Source organism: Nilaparvata lugens, chromosome X (assembly GCF_014356525.2).
Source record: "Nilaparvata lugens isolate BPH chromosome X, ASM1435652v1, whole genome shotgun sequence".
Classification (NCBI taxonomy): Eukaryota; Metazoa; Arthropoda; class Insecta; order Hemiptera; family Delphacidae; genus Nilaparvata; species Nilaparvata lugens.
Window position 1 is genome coordinate 26,889,319 of NC_052518.1, and position 25,000 is coordinate 26,914,318.

At 31.7% G+C, this 25,000-nt stretch overlaps 1 protein-coding gene across 1 annotated transcript in view; it reads left to right on the forward strand.

The window, feature by feature from the left end:
• LOC111044849 (contactin) overlaps positions 1 to 25,000 on the forward strand; it is a 104,163-nt gene that overhangs the window by 65,676 nt on the left and 13,487 nt on the right. Inside the window, exon 15 of the mRNA XM_039441866.1 lies at positions 9,278 to 9,513. Within this exon, the coding sequence (XP_039297800.1) occupies positions 9,278 to 9,513 (236 nt within the window). The remainder of the gene's footprint in view (positions 1 to 9,277; positions 9,514 to 25,000) is intronic.

The window sequence follows — 25,000 nt, forward strand, 5'->3', positions numbered from 1 at the left end:
TCCATAATCTCAATATTTATGTATATTCAAATCAATTCTTTCTGTATAAACAATTTTTCCTTTAAAAAGAAAAATTTTAAGAACAATACAGCTAAATCTTTTTCTATTCTAAATTTAATAGTATTCCCTATAATATTAATTTTTTGAATATAAGCACCTTAGAAAACATATTCACCTTTAAATTTGCAATTTAAAATCATTTTTGAATATAAGGTTTAGAAAAACCGAAGTATTTAAGTTATCTGAACTATTAACCTTCAAAGTTGAAAATATTCCTTAGGTTTAAGCGTTGATTAGTTTAATAGGAGGAAGTTAACCCTTAAATAAATTTACAATTTATTACCTAAATCAGACACCCTATTTAGATTTTAGTTAATGAAAAAATGGCTAATATCTACTAATCATAAAGACATTGGACCCTTTACTTCATTCTAGGTATTTGATCAGGATTTGTAGGAACCATAAGAAGTATAATTATCCGATCAGAATTAACCCAACCAGGATCCCTAATTAAAAATGATCAAATCTATAATGTTTTAATTACATCACATGCTTTTATCATAATTTTCTTTATAGTTATACCAATTCTAATTGGAGGTTTTGGTAATTGATTAGTACCCTTAATAATTGGTGCACCAGACATTGCCTTCCCACGAATAAATAATATAAGATTTTGACTTTTACCCCCATCTCTAAATCTCTAATCTTATTAATATCAAGATCTCTCACTGGAACTGGCTCTGGAACCGGTTGAACCGTTTACTCCCCCCTTTCTAGAGTAACATCCTATTCAGGTCCATCTGTAGATTTAACCATTTTCTCTCTTCACATTGCAGGGGTTAGATCAATTATAGGCGCAATTAATTTTATTTCAACAATTATTAATATACGATCAAAAAATATTTCAATAGAAAAGTTGCCCCTATTCTGTTGATCTGTATTAATTACAGCTATTTTACTCCTTTTATCCCTTCCTGTTCTAGCAGGAGCAATTACTATACTATTAACTGACCGAAACCTAAATATATCCTTTTTCGACCCCACCGGGGGTGGAGACCCAATCCTCTACCAACATTTATTCTGATTCTTCGGTCACCCAGAAGTTTACATCCTTATTCTTCCAGGATTTGGATTAATTTCTCATATTATTATACAAGAAAGAGGAAAAAAAGAAACTTTTGGATCTATTGGAATAATTTATGCAATAATTGCAATTGGAATTTTAGGTTTTATTGTTTGAGCTCACCATATATTTACTGTAGGTATAGATATTGATACCCGAGCCTATTTTACATCAGCTACTATAATTATTGCAGTCCCCACTGGAATTAAAATTTTTAGCTGAATCGCAACGATTTATGGTTCCAAAATGAACTTTTCCCCCCAAATAATTTGATCATTAGGATTCATTTTACTTTTTACTATTGGAGGATTAACGGGTGTAATACTATCAAATTCCTCAATTGATATTATCTTACATGATACCTATTATGTAGTGGCTCATTTTCACTACGTCCTTTTCATAGGAGCAGTATTCACTATTATCGCTAGATTTATCCATTGATTTCCTTTATTTACAGGTAGAAACATAAATAATAAATGACTAAAAATTCAATTTTATTCTATATTTCTAGGAGTAAATTTAACATTTTTCCCCCAACATTTTTTAGGATTAACTGGAATACCACGACAATACTCCGACTATCCAGATATATATACCCTGTGAAACCTTTTTTCTTCTTTGGGTTCATTTATTTCCTTGATTAGAATTTTAATATTAATATTTATTATATGAGAAAGATTAAGATTTAAACGAAAATTAGTGTTTAAAACCAATCATCCTCAGTCAATTGAATGAAAAATAAACTTACCCCCTAGAGAGCACTCCTTTAATGAAATTCCCATATTAATTAAGTTCTAATATGGCAGAATAGTGTAATGAATTTAAAATTCATTCATGAAACCATACATTTCTTTTAGAAATTTCATGAACTAAATTATATCTGCCTGACGCCTATAGCCCCACTATAGAACAACTAACTTTTTTTTATGACCACACCATATCTATTATTATTTCAATTATAACCATAATTGTATTTTTATTAAATTCACTAATTTTTAATAAACTTATTGATTTAAATATTAATGAAAATCAAGTTATTGAAACTTGATGAACTATCCTACCCACAATTATTCTTTTCTTTGTTGCAATTCCTTCACTTAAAATTTTATATTCTATAGAAGAACTAATTAATCCAACAATTTCAATTAAATCTATAGGTCATCAATGATACTGATCTTATTAATATTCTGATAAGCTAAAAAAAGAATTTGATTCCTACATAAAATATTCTAAAATTAGTGACTTACGACTAATTGAAGTTGATAATCGAATAAAAGCCCCCTTCCTTACCCAACTACGGATAATTCCTGAACAATTCCTAGTTTAGGAGTAAAAATAGATGCAATCCCAGGACGACTAAATCAATCAAGAATATTAATTAAAAAACCCGGATTATTTACTGGTCAATGCTCCGAAATCTGTGGAACAAATCATAGATTTATACCTATTATACTTGAATCTATTAAACTAGAAAAATTTGTAAAATGGATAAAGTGAATTGGTCATTAAGTGACTGAAATTAAGTAATGGTCTCTTAAACCAATCTATAGTAAACTAAAGAATACTCTTAATGGGAGAATTTAGTTTAAATTAAAACCTTAATTTGTCAAATTAAAATTACTCCATTAGTATTTCTTTATTCCACAAATATCTCCATGCAGATGAATAACAATCTTATTTGTAACTAATTTTACAATCTTTAATATTTTCAAAAAATAAGTTTATTTCAATTAATTTTACACTAAAATTAATTAAAATAAACTTATTTTTTGAAAAAAAATAATAAGAAATCTATTTTCATCTTTTGACCCCAGAACACCTTCTCCATTATGAACAAACTGAATTTCTTTAATATTAATTTTACTATTTATACCAAATAAATTCTGAATATCAGAATCTCGAAATTCTATAACTAAATTAATTTAAAAAAAAATCATTATAAAAGAAATGAATTTTATTTATTTTAATAAGCAATTTATATTAAACTTACAAACAATTTTTATCTTTATCTTAACTATTAACTTAATAGGAATCTCACCATATACATTTACTCCTACTAGACACCTTTCAGTATCAATTGCAATTGGATTACCCATTTGAATTTCTTTAATGACATATAGATGATTGAACTTCACCAACCTCATATTTAGACATCTTTTGCCTGTAAGAACCCCCCCCCCACCATAATAGCCCCATTTATAATTTTAGTTGAATCAATTAGAAATTTAATTCGACCAATTTCATTAAGTGTACGACTTTCTGCTAATATAATTGCAGGTCATTTATTAATAACTCTATTAGGTAATATCAATGAAATAAAAACTATTATATTAATTGGATTAATCCATTTTTTTTTATATTATTTGAAATTTCAGTTGCCCTAATTCAAGCTTATGTATTTTCTATTTTAATAACCATATATTCTTCAGAAGTACCATATGAAAAAAACCATCCGTTTCATTTAGTAACTAAAAGACCTTGACCTATTCTAGTTTCATTTTCAATGTTAACTATTTTAATTTGATTCATTAATTTAATAAATGAAAAACCTATATTATTTTATCTATCTAGATTAACTATAATAATTAACCTAACTCAATGATGACGTGATGTAAAACGAGAATCTTCAATTAAAGGTGACCATACAAAAATTGTCAAAGAAATAATTAAAATAGGAATAATTATATTTATTTTATCAGAAATTATATTTTTCCTATCATTCTTCTGAAGATTTATACACTCTAGACTTGCCCCTAGTATTGAAATTGGAATAAGATGACCCCCTAAAGGGGTAACCCCATTTAATCCAATAGAAATCCCCCTTCTTAATACTATCATTTTAGTAAGTTCTGGAGCTTCAATTACATGAGCCCATCATTCTCTTCTAAGAAAAAAATTAAACCAAACAATTAAAAGAATGATTATTACTATCACAATAGGGTTATACTTTTCTATTCTTCAATGGTGAGAATATAAAAATGCACCATTTACAATCTCAGACTCAATTTTTGGTTCATCTTTTTTTTTAACAACTGGATTCCATGGAATCCACGTAATTATAGGTACAATTTTTATTTTAACAGCCTTAGAAAGAATTATAATAATAAAATCCAATTATATTAATCATATTAGATTTGAACTTTCTGCCTGATACTGACATTTTGTAGACATAATTTGATTATTTCTTTATATTATTTTATATTGATGAAATAAGTTTTTCTTTAGTATAAAAAGTATAATTAACTTCCAATTAAAAGGTTTAATATTTAAAGAAAAAATAAAAATATTTATAAGTCTTTTAATAATTCTATTTTTATCAATTTTATTAATATCAACGTCAGTTTTAATTTCTAAAAAATCAATTCTAGATATTAATAACTCTTCCTCATTTGAATGTGGATTCTCAAACTTTTCCTCGTCACGAATTTCATTTTCTATTCACTTCTTTTTAATTGCTATTATTTTTATTATATTTGATATTGAAATAGCTATTATACTCCCAATTTTCATCTCTGTAAAATTAAAACAGTAAAAAAATGATTTACATTAAGTACATTAATTTGTATATTAAATGGTCTTTACCACGAATGAATAAACGGAATTATTGAATGATCTAAATAAAGGGGAGAATAGTTAATTATAACATTTAAATTGCAATTAAAAGGTACAAACTTGTTTCTCTTAAAATAGTAAAGAAGTAAAACTAAAATTAATTTCGACTTAATTTAAGAGATAAATCTCCATACTTTAACTAAAGCTAAAAAGAAGCATTTTACTGTTAATAAAAAAAATGATTAAAAATCTAGTTAAAAGTCAATAGTTAAGAAGCTGCTAACTGTCTTAAAGACATTAATATATCGATTCCTTGTTTATGTAGTTTAATAAAAACAAATTATTTTCAATAATTAGAAAAAAAATATTTTCTTAAACTTATTTAAGGTATTAAAATACATCTAAACATTTTCAATGTTAAACTTTAAATTTAAGCTACTTAAATATATAATTATTATTAAAAATAATATTAAAATAAAAAACATCAAATGAATTTAATAAAAATTTATTTAAATAAATATTCATAAAACGTAATTTATTAATTAAATTTAAAGAAACCAAGTACTCTGTCCAACCTAAATCTGTAACTAAAAAAATTAAGTGTCTTAAATTAAAAAACTTGCTTACAATAAATTTAGAAGAAAAAAAAGGTAAAAATCATATTTGTCCTATAAAAAACCCCAAAAAATTATAAATATTTTTATTAAGTAAAGAAAAGATATCAGTTAAAATAAAAAAATAAATAAAAAAAAATAAAATTAAATATTTATAAATCTCATCAAAAACATGAATATAACTTAAATTTAGTAACCAAAAAAGTCTTGATCCAAAAAAATAGATAAAATTAAAAGAATTAAACAAGAAGTATTTATATAAAAATCATTATTAAAATTAAATAAATTTATTTTAACCCTATTTATATATAAATAAAAAAATAATCGTAAAGAATAAATTAAAGTTAAGTAAATTGATGAAAAAATAAATAAAATAAATTAAATTAATTTCAGTTAAAATTACTATTTCAACAATAAAATCCCTTGAAAAAAACCCTGAGTAAAAGGGTTAACCACATAATCTAAATAAAGAAATTAAAAAACTTGATCTAATTAAAGGACTTTGAAATCCTAAATTACCTATATACCGAATATCCTATATACCTAGAAATCCTCTAATAAAAATTCCAGAGCATAAAAATAGTAAAGACTTGAAAACAGCATGAATTAATAAATGTAAAAATCTTAAATAATGAGAACCTATTAAAATTGAAAAAATTATAAATCTAAGTTGCCCTATAGTAGAAAAAGCAATAATTTTTTTTTAAGTCATTTTCATATAATGCCCCTATACCAGAAAGTAAAATAGTCAACAAACTCAAATTTAATAAAATTAAATTCAACTCAATAGAAATAAATTTATTAAAACTAATTAATAAGTATACACCTGCAGTAACAAGAGTTGATGAATGAACTAAAGAAGAAACTGGTGTTGGTGCTGCTATAGCAGCAGGTAACCAACTAGAAAAAGGAAATTGAGCTCTCCTAGTTAAACAAGATAGAACCAAAAAAATAAATATATAATAGTTTAATCTATTAAAAGAAAAAATATATAAATAATGTCAACAACCATAATTAAAGCTACAACAAATACATAAAATTAAAAATATATCACCCAAACGATTAATAATAAAGTTAAATAACCTGAACTTAAACTATTTAAATTTTGATAATAAATAACCAAACAATAAGAGACTAATCCCAAACCATCTCAACCTAATATCAAACAAATAATATCAGGTATAATAATTAAAAAAAAATTCTTAAAACAAACATAAAGACTAAAAAATAAAACCGAATAATAAAATTGTCTCCCTTTATATAACCTAAACTATATTATAAAAAGACACACCCAGAAATTATAAAGACAACTGATAAAAAAATTAATCTTAATCAATCAAATAAAAAAATAAATCTGTAAATACAAGAATTGAAACTAAAAAAATTATAAGTTATGATTAAAGATAAATTTAATATATGAAAATATATACCTAAAAAAAACAACAGAAATAAGAAAAAAAATTAACATTTAAAACAAATAACATTATTAAATTCTAATGAATCTTCAGTATCACAAATTGACATTTTTTATTAAACTAATTTAATTAAATAAAATAGTTTAAATTAAAAATAAATATATAATCAGGAAAAATGTGTAAAAAAATAACATTATATTCACGAACTAAGCCAGAATCTATGTTTATAAATAAATAAGAATAACCACCATGACATATAAATCTAAATAAACAAATTATGGCACAAGCAGAAAAAAATTAAGAAAAAAATATATAAAGTAAAGTTGCTGGATGTCACATTAATAGTCTAAAACAAATAAAAACCTCTGAAATTAAATTAAGTCTAGGAGGACAAGATATATTTCTTACAATTAAAAAAAAAAAATATTATTAAAGAAGGACAATAATTAATTATACCCCTTATCAAAAATAAACTCTGTGAACTAAAACGATCAAATAAACAACCAACAAAATAGAATAAACCAGATGAAATTAATCCATGACTAATTATTAAACACAAAGAACTTATATATCCGTAATAACTACAAGTGAAAATCCCACTAATTACAAAACCTATATGGCTAACTGATGAATAAGCCACCAAAACCCTCAAATCAGACTGTAATAAACAAAAAAATCTTACATATAAAGCTCCCAAGATTCTAACTGAAATAAAGAAATAAGAATAAAGAAAAACCAAATCCTTAAATAAATAAACTACATGAATAAGACCATACCCCCCTAATTTTAATATAACCCCTGCTAAGATTATGGAACCAGAAGAAGGGGCTTCAACATGAGCCTTTGGTAACCATAAATGAAAGAAAAATAAAGGTAACTTAACTAAAAAATAAAAATAAAAAAAAACAATATAAATTTAATAATTCTAAATGTATACCTAAATAAAAATAACCAAATATATTATTTAAACTTAAAATTAATAGCAATAAGGGCAAGGAACTAAATAAAGTGTAAAAAAAAATCAGAAACAAATCAGAATAAAAAATAAAAATACTTGGACAATTTCTTGATATTAAGATTACCTCAGATTTGCTAGAGCTATGACCTTCCACTTTTGCTTTCAGAAGTGCTTAATAAACAATTATTTTCATATATATATATATATTGTTTTATTTTTCTGTGTGGCGAAAAATAGCGTTCGCACCACGGGTAAAAATGTTTTTCCGGTTCTCAATCTTTTCTAGTCCTCGGCCTACGGCCTCGGACTTGAAAACTGATTTCGAGCCGGAAAAGTCTCATTTTCGGCCCTAAGTGCGAAATATACCATTACGCTCGCAAATCATTCGCGCATGCGCAGAAGAGTTTCTTTACGCTCGCCAATCAGCTGATGGTAAGCAGCTCGCCAAAAGGTCAGATCTTAACCTAAAAAGTCGGTAATTGTAACTCCGCCGATATAAGTAATTTAACAGGTTTGGGCAGTTGTAGAAAAAAAATTTTGTATGTAATTCGCGCGTAATGCTTCTTTATCGCTCTTGCAAAATTATCACGCTCCGCATCGCGTCGCTTGATAACTGTTTTGCGCGAGCGATAAAGTCGCGCATTATGCTCTTAATACATAAATAGCTATTTTGATACAATGAAATAACTTTTAGACATTACCGTATGAGAAACACAAATTAAAATACCTGAAATGACATTTTAAAAGTTGATAACTAACCATCCTAGACTTCATCCATGCTTCAGTTAGCCTACAGTTTAGTTATTATGAAACAGAAGGTTTGACAAACCCCCAAACATCAGTTTCTTCTTTAAGAGAAATAATTTTTTCAACTTTAAAAACTAAAAGCTGATAAGACAGTTTGGACAATTTAATCAAGGAAATGATAATTCTTATTAGATCAAATTTAATGGGATGAATTGAGTAACAGCTGTGTACACTCAGTGGCAAAATGGAGAGACTTGGCAACGTTTTTCTCCTATCTTTCTTCACTGCCATTATAACGTGTACCTCACTATAGGCATATTGACAGTCTATGGGCAATATATTTTTGATGTCATAATGTACTTTAAAAAATTCACTGATTTAAAAAAGAGAAGTAGTATTTCACATAGATGTAATACTAGATCCGGAAGAATCGTACAGAGACATATTTTAGAATTTTTCAAAATGAAGACAGTTTTCATGGGAGATAAATATTTTTTAACATGCTGCTCCGAAATGTAAAGTCCGTAGAGGAGTTGACGATTTTTAGAGCTAAGCTGAAGAAATATCTGATAGGATTGCCCTTTCAATTCAGGATTTTTTTCTGATTTCATTGTGATCAATTTCTTATTGACTGTTTTGTTATTTTATTATATATGACGTTATTCAATGTATCTGCACATTGTTGAATAAAAATATTTGAATTGAATCGAATAATAATAATTTTTTTCAATAAAGGCGTTTCTTATTCTTTGTTATTTTGGTAGGCAAGGCATATAGTATGGTGAGCTTTTTTGTATGATCTACTGTTTATTTCATTGATCTTATCTGTTCTGACGAAATACTATTGATTGAAATATCATTCGTGCAGATATCACAGCTAATGAAATCAGCCGCTACAATGGACGTAAAGAGGCAACGATTGAAAATGTTCTATCGCCGTGGTCCACTTACGAGTTCCGAGTCATAGCTGCTAATATGTTGGGATATGGAATTCCTTCAGCGCCATCTCCCAGCTATAATACTCCACCTGATAAGCCCTACGTTGCACCAACTAACATAGGAGGCGGCGGAGGCAAAATTGGCGATCTTACAATCACTTGGAAAGTAAGTTTAAAAAAATTCAATTCAATTTATTTGCCATAAAATTACAAATTAAGTAGATAGAATGCTATGAGATCATAAATAAATACATTAATATCATCATCATCATTATTGGCACTACAGCGCATGTAGAGCCTTAGCCTTCAAAACCACATCCTTCCACCCCTCTCGACATTCTGCTGTTCTTCTCCATCTTCTTACACCCAGTCTTCGCAAATCCTCTTCCACATCGTCAACCCACCGCTTTCTTGGTCTTCCTTGTAATCTTCTTCCTCCGGGTTTGCCTTCCAGCACCATTCTTGGCACCCTCCCTTCCGGCATTCTGCACACATGACCAGCCCATCTCAGCCTCATACTTTTCACAACATATAAAATCCTCGTACAATCTTTCTAGTTCCTCGTTTGTTCTTATCCTCCATATTTCATTTTCCTTGATTGCTCTAAAAATTCTTCTTAAAATCCTTCTTTCCCATCTCTAAATTCAAATTCAAATTCAAAATGTTTCTATTGCCGTGAACAAATACATGTTATTGACAAAGTCATCAGTATAATAATCAACATAATACATACATCATACATATATAATACATAAATTTCGCTTACTCAAAAACAGAAAAATATTAGACAGATAAACATTATAATATTATCTCACCAAACAGTTCCGGTTTATTCATAACAATGAATAACATGTTTCAAACAATTATATTCAAGCACTCTTTAGAAATCAATGTCGGTGTGCTCGAAAAACTCCGCAATACTATAAAAAGGGTTTCTTAAAAGCCATTCATCTAGTTTGTGGAGGAAAATATCCTTTGGATATTTGTTTAGGGGGTTTGAAAACTTGTTATAAACCTTTTTTGATAGTACCGTATGGCTTTTGAGAGATTTACTCAATCTGCAATAGTCGGTACAAACTTTCCCCTTATTTCGAGTGTCATGCTTGTGAACATCTTTATTAAAAGTCAAGTAGGGTAATCTTTTCAATGAGAATGTCACTAGCTCTAAAATGTATAAGTTAACTATTGTTTTAATTCTCAATTCAATAAAAATCGGTTTGCAGTGATCCAGAGAAGCCGAGTCATTCATGATTCTGACTACTTTTTTTTGAAGCTTCAATATTTCATCTACTCTAGACGAGTTACCCCAAACAAGCAAACAGTTCTTTATAACAGACTGGAAAAATGCAAAATAAGCCATTCTTAAACCGTTTGGATTCACACATTGTTTCAGTCTTTTAATCAGATAGACTACCCTAGATAGCCTAGTCTTGATATAGTCTATGTGTTTACCCCATGTCAGTTTGTGATCAACATGAACCCCCAAAAACTTCACATGATTGGATATATCTTTGTCACAGTTGTGAGGCTTAAGACTAAATATAATATTCTCTGTTTTATTTTTATTTAAAAGATAACCGTTGGCTCTAAACCAAACTCCTGCCTCTTCCAATGCAGCATCCACAATATTCGAAAGTTCAGTAATATCATTTGAAACATTTAAAAATGTTGTGTCATCTGCATATAAAATTGTTCTACTCACAACATTGTAAGGCAAGTCATTTATGCTTATTAAAAATAACAGAGGGCCCAGGACGGAGCGTTGAGGTACACCATATTTTAATTTGATTAGCTCAGACCATTGTTCATTGATATATACAGTTTGTTCTCTGTTTTTCAAGTAAGAGTCAAAGAATGTCAGAGAATTCTCTTGAAACCCATAATAATGGAGCTTCTCCAGCAGATCAGCATGGTCCACACAAACAAATGCTTTACTCAGGTCACAGAAGGTGACCTGAGCATAACACCTACTCTCAAAGGCCTGAATTATCTCACATACCAGATCCTCAACTGCATCCACTGTTGCTCTACCTTTTCTAAATCCCCATTGGACACCAGACAATATATTATTCTTTTTCAAAAACTCATTAACCTGCTCACATATAATAATCTCAATCAGCTTAGACAGTACAGGCACTAAAGATACTGGACGATAGCTCTCTGGTTCATTCCTCGATCCGTTCTTGAATATAGGGCAAACCTTTGAGATCTTGAGTTCATCCGGAAAACTACCTTCCTGAAGTATTCTGTTAATACATTTAGTAAGAGGCTTTACAATACATGGAATTATCTTTTTTATGAATTTATTTGACATATTATAATAATCATTACTGCAAGAGTTGTTTAAATGTTTTGCAGCCTTTAACACGTCATCTTCAATAACAGCTCTCCACTTAAAACTTGGAAGTGCCTCTAATATCTACTTTTCGAAAACAATCTTCAACAGAAACATTTGACTTGAATAAATCTTTTTTAATTTTACTCACAGATTCCACACAATAATTATTAAAAGAATTCGGAGAAATCATTGCATCAATCCCTCTTGACAGGTTACAACTTTTCTTAATCAGAGACCAAGCAGTCTTACACTTATTTGTACTAGAGTCAATCAACGAACTAACAGCAACCTTAGCAGCTGTTATTTCTCTTGCATACTCTTTTTTTAATGATGATAATTGGCTTTTCACTACAACTCCACCAGTACATTTATACAAGAAATCAAGATAAATAATTTTATCCTTTATCTTAGCCAAATTTGGAGTATACCACTTTTTATCTGCTTTTATCCTATCATGGATGAGATTGCAGCGTTTGCGAATTAAAAAACAATTTACAACATTTGTCAGGTTTACAAAAAACATACTAAACATTGTCTGTGCATTACAAAAGTAATGGTTCTCAAACATACTCCAGTCGATAGACCTCAACTCATCAATCAGATTCGAAAGTTTTTTCTCAGGTAAAACCATTTTGTAAAATGAATTTGTTGTGTTTTCCAAATTCAGGGCTGTTTTTGTTATTTTTTGTGTTATTAAACTAACCACCAATCCATCATGGTCTGTGAACAGAAAGTCCCTAACTACTCTACATTTTCCTCTATCCAAGTGACAATTTACAAAAACATTATAAAGACAATTGTCACCTCTGGTTGGCTGGAAATTTAAACAGTAGCAGTTATATTGACGAAGAAGGTTGAGGAACTCCAAAGCAGTAGGCTTCGATGTTGTTACATCAAAATCCGCATTGAAATCACCTCCAGCTACTATTACATATTCTTCCCACTTGGACAAAAAAGAGAGAAGACTTTCAAGAGAACTTAAAAATAAACATGGATCATGGCCTGGAGAATGATAAATACAAACTATTATTACTTTTAATTTGTCTATAATGACAGCTGCTGCTTCAAGATTGAACTCAGAAGAATAAGCATCTATGTTCAAAGCTCTTGATTCAATATTGTTTGCAACAAAAATAGTAGCACCACCTCTAATGTGCTCTGTTCTACAGTATTGAGCAGAGCAATAAAACCCTTCAGGATGAGAATATACCAGCTCATACTTACACAGTTAATGCTCTGTTAAACATAAGAATGAGATAGGAGCAGCTGAATCTCTGTTCAAGTCCGAGACTAAATTTTCCAATAATAAAGGCTTTCTATTCAACCCCTGGATTTAAGAATAAAAAACCCATACTTGTTCTTTCAATTGATTTTCTTGTCGGAGATGTACTATTGATATTATTTCTATAATTATTGTTTCTAAAGTTATAACTATTGATATTTATATAATTATCATTACTACTATTGTTGTCATAAATTATTTTAGATGCCGTAATTGCTATTCCACTTTCATTATTATCTATATTGTTCCGTTCAAAGCCAGGCCTGATATGTGAATATCTAAAAAATCAGTCTCTTCAAGGGATTGATGTAATGTTGAATAGTTATAACCGGTAGTGTTTGAAGCTGTGGGGACCATAATATCGGGCATTAGAGAGTTTGGAGGACTAGGTGTAACAGGGAAAGATCCCAAACACTGAAAAATAGGTTATTCAATCTCTTCATGGCCTTTATTGATGGCAGTTGCATTGGAGTCGATTCCATTGATTTCAGTTGAACTCTCATCACAGCTACGGTGCCGCAGAACTGGTAATTGCGGCGAGGGTTGTGCTTCGTCCTCACTTTCAAGATTTCCTGGCTTCACAGAAAAATTCTCCAACGTATTGCCGATCGAGTTACTGATAAGTCTTTTTCCCAACCGGCTGTAGTGTAAACCATGACGAGTGAAGCATTTTCTGTTCAAGATTTGATTAACATCTTTTATGGTCACTGTCATTTTTCCGCGGTATTTAGACGTACTCAATAGTTTCTCGATCAGATTGTTCGCAATAAATATATCATCATTTAAATCAGTTTCATCGTGTCGGTATGGAATGGTGTAGAATATCAAATTGGCATCTATAGACAAGCTTGATAATGCATCTATACCTTGTCTTAAAGTGAGCTGATAAGGTTCGTTTCTATGCATATCATTTGAACCTGCCAAAACGATGACAAAATCCTCCGCAGTCAAACCTGTTAATAACGATCCACTTTCTTGAATTATGTGTTTCAGCTTAGCTCCGGCTCTCGAGCACACAAAAAAACTGAAGTCCTTTAGGTCAAGACTTTGTAGAAGCTGAGACAGGTTTCTTCCTTGACTATCAGTCAGAACTACAACTCTCCGTTTTGGAGCTGGAATTGGAGTAGATTGTGATTCACTGTGATTCATTATGTTATCCTTAAGTGAAACTGGTGAACTTGTCCTGATAGCTTGGGGAGAAGAGTGAGATCTATGAATCATAGCATGTACCTTTATTTTATTATTAGATTCAGATGATAACCGCGGAAAGCTCTCCTCATTATTGACATGGTCGAGCAGACAATAATTATTATTATTACCCAGAGAGTTAGAGTTTACATTTGTATTTTGGAATTTCCTGTAATTACCCGTTCTCAAACTGTCTTGCATTGCAGTGAAATTTAGGAGCTCTGTGTTCATATCAGCGCAGTCAGCTTTTAACAATGATATTATCGCATCTTTTTCCACAAGTTCCTTTCTAAGTTCAATTTTACCTCTTTTCAAAGCTCAACTTGCTCTCTCAAATTGTTCATTTCACTCTGAGCTTCCTCTTCCATACTCAAAGATTCCTCCAAGCAAAGCGCTCTTCGTTGTCTCTCCTCATCCAATTTCTTTTTCAACTGAGAGTTCTCAGTTGAAATGTCTGAAATATTTGTCTGAAGATCTGTGTTAATTTTTAGGCATGCATCTAGACGATTTAATGTAGTGACAAGATGAGGAACTACATCTGCAATAGCCTCACTCGAGTGCTGAGAAGTTATGACACCCAACGCACCATGAATTTGTACTGCCAGATCTATTACCTCTTCGTGCATTATGCCTTCACTTAAATGCGTTCCTTCATCAGAGGCCAATCTAGATAAACCGTTACATGCCCGTCTCGTAAGCATTTTAATGATAAATATATATCTATATATACCTATATATATATATATATATATATATATATATATATATATATATATATATATATATATATATATATATATATATATATATATATATATATATATATATATATATATATATATATATATACGAAGGAAACAGTAATCCTGAATCAATAAATTAATAAGTAGGAATGGTAGAATAGGAAAATAAAGGAAGCGCCAAGAGAGCTTTCATGGCTGTGTTTGAGATAAGGAAGCTCCTGAGATGATTGGTCATAGGAAAAGGTTAGATAGATAGGAATGTAAGTATATTTATGTTCTCTATATTCGTAAAGTATTTTAGAATGAAACTGTTTTCTTGTATAGTGCTTTCCACAAAGGTGATAGATGAAAGAAGCGAGGTCAGTATCAGAGATTACGATAAGCAGTAAGGCTCACTGCTAAGCTTACCTGTGTACTATCTGAAGTTGAACGGTTCACAAGAATGACAGATTACCAGCTGGTACTCTATTTCGCGTCTGCCGTTGCCATAGCGATGAAACACGTGCCAACAGAACATCTGATCGTAAGTTATGTATCGGCAACAGGTACAAATAATAATCTTATCATTTCCGGATTACCTGGCGTTATCTCACTCCACGGTACGGTACTGTCACCTTAGTAGTAGGATTCAGTCAGACAATTCATTCAACAAAACAATATCAAGCGCAAACCAGCCACAAAAATGGAGTCTAAGCCAACAATAATGTAGTAAGTGTCAGTTTCAGAACTCATGTACTCATCGGCCGCACTTATTTGTGATGATTGGATTAAAACAGCAGGTACTTCACTACTCAATAATTTCTTATACGTTACACAATTAATAAATTTTCCACTAAATACTCGAAAAATAACAGAAAAATGCAGAGCAACTCACATTTGCAACTAAACAAGGCAGCCCAGTGCTACCAATTCTCTTATTAGAGAATTATTAGAGAATATTCTCTTATTAATGTCACTTATTAGTCTATAACAGTTTTAAAACTGTTGTGTAAATTTTTATTTTGCCTTTTTTTTGACACATTCTTGGACTTCAGGATATTCTGCAGGGCGAAATACACCCTATTTCCGGACATTATCCTAGCATCCACTTCCTCCGCTACATTATTATCTTCCGTTATTAGGGTGCCTAAATACTTGAATGATTTCACTTTCTCAAAGGTTCTATCTGATAACTGTATCTGCGTTCCGTTATTCACTGGCCTACTGTACATAACCATCACTTTAGTTTTCTGCATATTAATTTCCAGGCCTACTTCTCTTGCCTTATGTTCCAGCTTTTCATAGATCTCTGTCAGTTCCCTCCTGTTTCTTGCTAGTATGGTCACGTCATCTGCATAAGCCATTATTTGGCACATCCGGTTGACTAGTGTGCCCCCGGGGTTGTTGGTGGTCACATTTCTGATAATATTTTCCAGCACTGCATTGAATAACATGGTTGACAGCACATCTTCTTGCCTCAGTCCCCTTCTTACCTCAAAATCATCTGTAACACTTCCATCAATCTTGACCACAGCTCTATTTCCTTTCATCGTCATACTTATGAGACGGATCAGCTTTGTGGGGACATTTAACTCCCTAAGTGCCTCAGACACTTTCACCCTCCTGATAGAAATATGCCTGTTGGAAATCAATATATATCTGTTGCACGTTGACATCAAACTCATAACATTTTTCCAGAATTTGCCTGATTGTGAAGATATGGTCGACCGTTGATCTTCCTGGCCGGTAACCACATTGATATTCTCCAATATTACATTCTATCAATGGCGTCATCCTTTTTGCTAGAATTTTGGCAAAGACTTTGTACAGAATACCCAGTAGGGTGATTCCTCTGTAGTTTCGGCACTCAATTTTGTCCCCCTTTTTATGAACTGGTCAAATTATACCAATGCTCCATTCTTCTGGCATTTTTTCTTCTAACCATATTTCATTGATTAGAGCATGCATCCTTTGTACAAACATGTCCCCTCCTTTTTTAACAAGTTCTGCCGTTATTAGATCTAACCCAGGGGCCTTATTGTTTGCAAGATCTTTGATAGCCTCTTTCACCTCATCAAGCATTGGTCTACCCACTTCCTCTTGTACCGTTCTCACATAATCATAAGCAGGTTCAGCTTCTTGTTGGCCATGGTTCAAGACTTCATCAAAGTGTTCTCTCCATCTCCTCTTTATTCCTTGTTCATCTCCTATCATATTTCCTAATTTATCCTTGCAGTACACTGCCCTGGGTTGAAACCCTTTCTTATCTTCTCTCATTTTTTTGTAAAACTTTCTCATCTCTCCTCTGCCATAATGCTCTTCTATACTTTCCAACTGCTGCTTCTCATATGCTCTTTTCTTTCTTCTACATAACTTATCCGCTATCCTCCTTTCTGATCTATAATCTTCCACAGTTCCCCGTGTTTTTCTCTGGATCATTTTCATTCTGGCCCTATTTCGTCTTTCAATTGCAGTTATGCATTCTTCATCAAACCAGCGAGCCCGAATTTCCTTCTTTCTAGAGCCAACAACTTCCCTTGCAGCTCCAATCACACTTTCCTTCAGAATACTCCATTTTCCCTCTACTCCCTTAGTGTTCCATGCATCCTCTTTCTGTTCCATATAGTTCTTCAAGCATTCCTCATATCTATGTGACACCGCCTCTTCTTTCAGTTTTGCCACATCAAAACGAGCTTGCGTTTTTGCTCTCTTGTTGTTTGTCACTGCAATACGCTGTCTACAACCAATCCTGACCATATAGTGGTCTGAGTTTATATCAGCCCCTCTACAGCTTTCCAAATTTGTACTGATATAACAAATGTGGAATACATTAATATAGTAGTGCTTAATTATCATTTTTCTAATATAACTTTGCAAAATGTCAAATGAAAATACAATTATAGTGTATTCATTGTGGCACGACTAGTATAAGCTGAAACTTGTGCGTTAGCCGACAATTGTTATAAATAACAGAATAAAATGAGAATTCCAAGTGTGACAAAAGTACATTTATACTTGGAGTAATGAATTAATATTGTTTGGAAATAAAATGAAAATTGCTAATGGTGGTGGTTAGAAGTGGCTGTTAAGCTGGATTCGCACACAACAGTGACAGTGACAGTGAAAATATAATTTCAATAAGTTCTAATGAACAAATAAGTTCTAATTCATACTCACTTGGCTAGGCTGAGTGCAAGTCTAATGAGAACTCGTGGCAATTATACTGTCACTGTGCAAATCCAGCTTTATTGAGAAATTGTTTCGTCCGATGTGCGGATTAATTTTAATGTTATGAAGCAATCAATATTGTAACTTTGAAGTATAAAACCTTCAAGATCTTTATCCATTTGAACATGAATGTACATTTTAAATGAACGTTCGTTTATATTTAATTCATTAGTCTGCGGCTGCCGTATTTTTTGTATAGATTGGCGTGATAATTGTTTGAAATGGAATCTCGCGATCCTATTGGTTAAAGGTTTATGAGATTATCTAGAAGGTTTATGTGCACGTGACGTCTATAAGGGCCTGGACACACAGAGAGCAATCTGCCGGCAACAATCAGAGCGGTCTTGAGAGGATATAAATATAGATAACTAAGACAGCTCCGACCGTTGCCCGCAGATCGCTCTCTGTGTACCCAGACGCTAAATATTCTCCTGATGTTTGTAGATGTTTAAAATAAGGTATAAAAATTTAATATAATTAGAAGCAGTATCAATTCAATTAGCTTCCATTTTTTTCAATTTCAATTTATTTATTCACACACACACACACATAAGATAGATCAATATGAAATAAAAATTAATTACATCAATAAAAAAAAAACATTACAGTATAAAATAAATAACATAAATATGAGAACACATTACAATATTAGAAGGCAAATTATACATGTTATGTGGTGAAGAAGGATAGAGGATCAAAAGTTCTTCCAACTATGGCTATCCATGTCATAGGAAGGCTTTTGATCCTTGGAATTTTTGGAAAGGATTGGGAAAAGGATTGATAGAGCACAAGTAGGGGAAGTGAGCGCACTAATCAGAAAAGTTCTCTGTTAACTTTCTCAAAGGTAGAAGAAGTAGTTAATTTTGATCCAAGCATTGATATCTGTTTATACTTTTTTTGTTATCTTGGCACAGCTAATAATTTGTTCAGGAATTTTATTTATAATTTTAGTGCTTAAATATATGAGTTGTCTTCTAATATTTTCAATGTTAGTATGATAGATTAGGTACTTATTAGAGGTGGGTCTTAAATTGTATTGATTATTGATAGTGTTATTAGTGCAAATGAAATTATTTTTATATTTAAATATATACTTCACTACATTCATTACATACAACTGTCTAACTGTCAACACGTTAAACTCTTCAAAAGTCAGGTTGGTTGGGAAAAGTCTAGGCTTATTTAAGATTGTTTTAATGATTGATTTTTGAATTATGAAAAGCTCTTCCAAGTGGGAATTATAACAGCCCCCCATACTGTAATACCATACTGAATTATGGACTGTACCAGTGCAAAGTATACCATTTTAAGATGACTTGAGTTTAGAATTTTTTTTTGCTTCGTAGAAATTATAAGAAAGATATCTGATTCTTTTGCATAAAAATTTGATATGGATGTCCCACTTTAAATATTCATCTATTATGACGCCTAGATATTTTGTGCTTGTTACTCTTTTTATTATGGGACAAGTGCAGTTATTGAAGTTCATGTTGCAGTTTGAATGTAGTCTCAGATTCATATTTTCGTCGGGTTTACCAGTTGTATTGAGTGCAAAGGTGATGTAATTGGTTTTATCAATGTTCAAGCTCAAAGTGTTTTTGTCTAACCATTTTTTAATGAGAAAACAATTCTGTTCTGCAATTTCATGAGCCTCGATCCACGATTTTCCATAGAAAACAGCTCAGCTGCAGTGTCATCTGCGAATGATATAGTTGTTGAGTTTTTTAGTTTCAGGCTCAGTAAATCATTCACATAAATAATAAAAAGGATTGGTGAAAGTACAGTTCCCTGAGGCAACCCGTAAGAGGTCATTTTAGAGGTATCAGTACATCCATTTATTATTAAAGACTGTGTTCTATCTCTCAAATAGCTTTTAATCAATTCTAGAAAAATTCCCCTGAAGCCATATATCTCGAGTTTATTGTAAAGGGAGTAATGTGGAATAGTATCAAAAGCTTTTTTGATATCCAAGAAAACCGCTATAGATTTGTAATTAGAGTTCAGGTTTTGTGAAACAGTATTAGCAAATTTAATTAATGCATCTTCCGTACTCTTCTCAGCCTGAAATCCAAATTGATTTTCATTTATTATTTTATGTTTGCTCAAAAACATGACTAATCTCTTCTTTATAATCTTTTCCATAATTTTTGCCAGATTACTGATAAGACTGATTGGCCTGTAATTGCCAGGATTTGATGGATCTCCTTGCTTGAAGAGAGGTTTTATTTTGGCTTTTTTGAAGTGTTTGGTGAAGTAGCCTTGCTCAAAACATTTATTAAAAATCGTGGCTAGTGGCTGTGAAATAGTGTGGCTTATTTGCTTCAGTACTGTGTTATTGAGATTATCCATTCCTGGGGCACAATTATTCTTCAGCTGTTTTATTGTCTCTTCAATTTCTTTAGAATCTGTTGGTCTCATGAAGAAAGAATTCAGTAGAGGTGTTTCGGTTATATCGTTGTTGTGATCAAAGTTGGGAGAATTCGCTAGTTCATTGTTGAAAGCTATAGCCTGTCTTTCACCAACATTGGTAAAAAAGTCATTAAAAGTATTCATTGGTAAAAAGTCATATAATATTAGCCTGTTGGCCTCAACTCTGATCCTGTTACACTCCTTTTTTCCTTCCCCGATTGCCTCATTAATACTCCTCCAAAGCTTTCAACTATTGTTTTGACATTGCTCTATTTTAACTTTATAATATTTCTCCTTCGCTTCACTTATGAGCCTATTCAATGTGTTCCGATAAATTCTGTATTCATTTATTGAATCAGCATTTGCAGGACCTTTCCTTATTCTATCATGCATTCTATCCCGTATAGTAATTGATCTTATTATTCCTTGCGTTATCCAAGGCTTCAAAGGGTGATTTCGGCGAGGAATGTTTATCTCAGTTTTGACTGAATTAATAATACCATTTAACCGTTCCACAAACTTTTCAACAAGTATATCTATATCTTCATTTCCAAAAATTGTATTCCAGTTTTCTTTTTTAAATTTTTCAGCAAGAAGTCTGTAGTTTTATATTTTTATGCTGTTTGCAGGCATATTTCTATTTGAAGTGGTTTCGGGATTCCGTTCATTACCTAAATGTAATAGAACCGAATAATGATCAGTTATTGTTGTCTTAAAGATGTTCCCAAATATAAAGCTGAAATTGCTATTTGTGTTTTTGAAAAAGATATGATCTATGCACGATTCAGATGTGGTTAATACTCTAGTACTTCCATTTATATGAGATTTAAAGCCTTTGCTCATTAAAATATGCATGTATTCCTGAACCTGTATACTAGTTGATTGAATATTTATATTTATATCACCAACCATACAAACACTCATTGAATTTGGTATATTGTCAAGGAAATGGTTTAGGCTGTTGACAAAATTCTCGGTGTTATGATTACTGGGTGATCTATAAATTCCTATAACTCTGAACATTTTATCATTTGGTGTTTTCAAGTCCAAGCACAACGAGTTTGCATCAACAATGTCACAAGCGATCACATTGACATCAATATTATCTCTAATATAAATGCACAGACCGTCGCATTTGTTAATTTTCGAATATTTATTTACTTCGGTGTAACCTGGGATCTTGTAAGTAAATGGAATGTTCTCGGTTAGCCAAGTTTCAGTAAGAACTATTACATGGATATCTGTTTTTAAGCTGTTTATTCAACAGATTAACTGATTGAAATTTGCATGAAGGCTGCGGATATTGGTCGAGAAGATATTTAAGAATTCAATATTTTTTCCATTTATTGAAGGAACATAATTGATATACTCATCGATTTCAGGAGTGATGTTATCAATTTCCAGCAAAGTAAGAATTTCATCAATATCAGCCATGATCAAGTCTGTTATCAAGCATGCATAATCTATCCCTGTTCCACTTTTCAAGATCAGTTTCATTTGTTGTTCTTAATTTATCAATGAGTTTGTCTATTGCATCTTTTTCTACACTCGTAGTTGAATATCTGAAAGTATTGGTGTGGCGTGAAAGAGCAACTATTGCATGTTGGATACTGTTATAAATGTCTCTGTTCCGGTAATCTACTCTAATAATTAGCTCATTAAAATATGCATGTATTTCCTGAACCTGTATACTAGTTGATTGAATATTAATTATTAATACTACGTTTTTAGATGTTAGTCCTTGCGCTTCGTGAATAGTATGAAGTTTCCATCCTTTCCAAGTATTTTCTGCCCAATTTAGTGTTTCAGCTACTCTTTGTTTCTCCTCCTGTGTGAAGGTCAAAAAAAGGGTCTCCGATAATATAAAATGATGTTGACCTAATGTGTGTGTCGGAAGTATGGATGAGATTTTACTATTTAGCGTAGCGATGATGTTATAGTGGGGGGGGGGGAAAGTGCATAGCAAACATCTACTGGGCATGTGCGGGTTTTTGAAAGGTATGCATACGGCTCACACAAGCAGCCACACATCTCATGCCATTTCGTTTCCAAGCAGCTTCTCTCAATGTAAGGTAACTGTTGTGAGTCACCAACTACAATTATTTATTGTGCTTTACTCAATTCAGCTATGTAACCAATGTAACCAGCATGCATTAATAATACTTCATCAATGAAAACTCTTTCACCCGAGCTATTTATAATGTAAGGTCCCACAGTTCTATAATCTAAGTTTATGCTCCTTTCATCATCGATATCATGCATCCTAACCACTTCTTCACGAATAGATTTTATGCCAGCTCGTGTTTGACTAAGGACAAGGTCTCTTCCAGGATTATGCTTAGAAACTATGAAGTAGGATTTCCCACAACCAGGTACTCCGTCATACCATTTAATATTGGGTAACTTACAATCCTTAAAGTTTAATTTATTTATATTCGCTAATAATTTGCCATTAAGCATAAGTATTGTATCTTTGGTCACCAGGACGTATCTTTCCATAGTTTCGAATCTTGATTGGTGGGGCTGGAATTTTACGTACTTCCCTCCCTCTTCCAAGCAAAAACCCGTTGTGTAAACTAAGTTTGTTCTGAAAAGAAATCGCTTTATTGTATTATCGTAAATATTCATACTCCCTTCAAAACATTCATAATTTCTCCGTTCGAGCTTGCAATGTTGGATTGTGTTATTGTTGAGAGAAGTTGTTTGTATATCTTCGCATTTTCTGTATCAGTCTTTTGAATAATGTGACGAAGTTCTATCATAGAGTTTAAGTAAACTTCGAGTTTTGTATAGCCCGGGAAAAATCCTAATGGGGTTTCAGGTGGACATTTTGAGCTATCAGAAGCATCAGGGATGTTGAGGAATCTAAGTTCACAATAGCCACGGTACGCGAATACAAATCTAAGACTATCCGCCTCCAGCACATTACTCAATAGACTAGTGGCAGTCATCTCAAGAAAATCATTGAAACAATCAACACCAACAATTAATGGATAATTTGTTTCAGCCCATTTGTTTAAGGTTTTGAAAATTGAAAAGAAGTTGAGCTCAATTTCTTTGGTACATTCTATCAATAATAATGGATTATTATTTACAAGATTTTGAAAGAGTTTTATATTAGTATTTTTTAATTGGTCAAGTTGTATCCATTCTTCATGTGTAAATTTAGTTTTTCTCGTCAGAGCTGCGAAACCCTTGGATGTTTTAAAGTTACCCTTACTTAATTTAACAAAACTTATCATTACATCTACATGTTCACCAAAATTATATACAAGATTTACTCTACTTTTAGGAGTTTTACAGGTTGAGTTGAATATTTCTATACGATTTAGAACTTGGGCGAGATCTACATTTCGAGGCTCATAACTCATGGAGCTATTGCTAATTTTTTTATTTATCAATTTATTAATTATTTTTTTAAATACCATAATCTGTTTTATCTATGATTTGTTGTAACGCTTTTCGGTAGGTGGGGCAATCTTTATCATTTGCTTTATTGTTGTGATTTTTTTCATTTTTCGAGCAGTTTATGCAGCATGGACTTTTTTCTTTGTTTGGGCATTCCTTGATGTCATGACCCTTAACGGCACAGTGTGCGCAAGTACTTTGGCTATCAGGACAATGCTTACTTACATGGTTCAGTTTCTGGCACTTGAAACACCTTGAAACTGCTGTATAGTCTCGAACTCTACAGGAATTCCAGTCTATAAGAATTCTCTGTTTGTTTATCATTTCCTTCCTAATTTCACCCGAACATTCAATGACCCAGTGGACAGTTTTCTCATTTTTTGGCCCTAGCTTAAATTTTGGCTTAAAGTTTGTGCAGAATTTATTTTTATCCATTAAGGAAAAGTTACGCTCATAAATTTCCTCAGTTAATTCATTGATTTCCATATCACTACAAACATTGTAAATTATTACTTTTGGCTTCCTGATTAGTGGCTCACTTACCTTTATTTCGTTTTCCTGCAATATTTTATTACTCAAAAACTTATCCTTTTCAGTCTTAGGGTCTAGCACCAGCAGTAATCCACCTCCTCTTACGTTGACTGTTTTTTTTATTTTGAGATTCTGTTCTCTACTAATGTTCTTTTTCAAAATTTTTCGGATATTTTCACTGCTCTGTTTCTCGTCTGTAGTCTCGTTCTCCGGTTTCACAATCAAGACGTTCTCTTTTGGTGTGATTTTCCTGACCTTGGGCTCTGTTTTGGTTGGTTTGGCTGCTGGTTGTACGGCTGCTTCTCCGGTTTGGCCAACAGCATCAGCTGCCTTCCTCCTAGTCGGTAGTTGGACCACCTCCGCGAAAGATTTTTTTTGCGTTTTGACCGTTGGTCATCCCCACCGCAAGCTTCGCAACACTTTGTTCAATTTTCTCAAATCTCTCGTAAATTTTTGCGTCGGACTCCGCAACATTGTACCTGGTTTCCGCTCTTTCTGTGATAATACAAAGTCTATTGCACAGTTCAACAAAATGATCATAATCCTC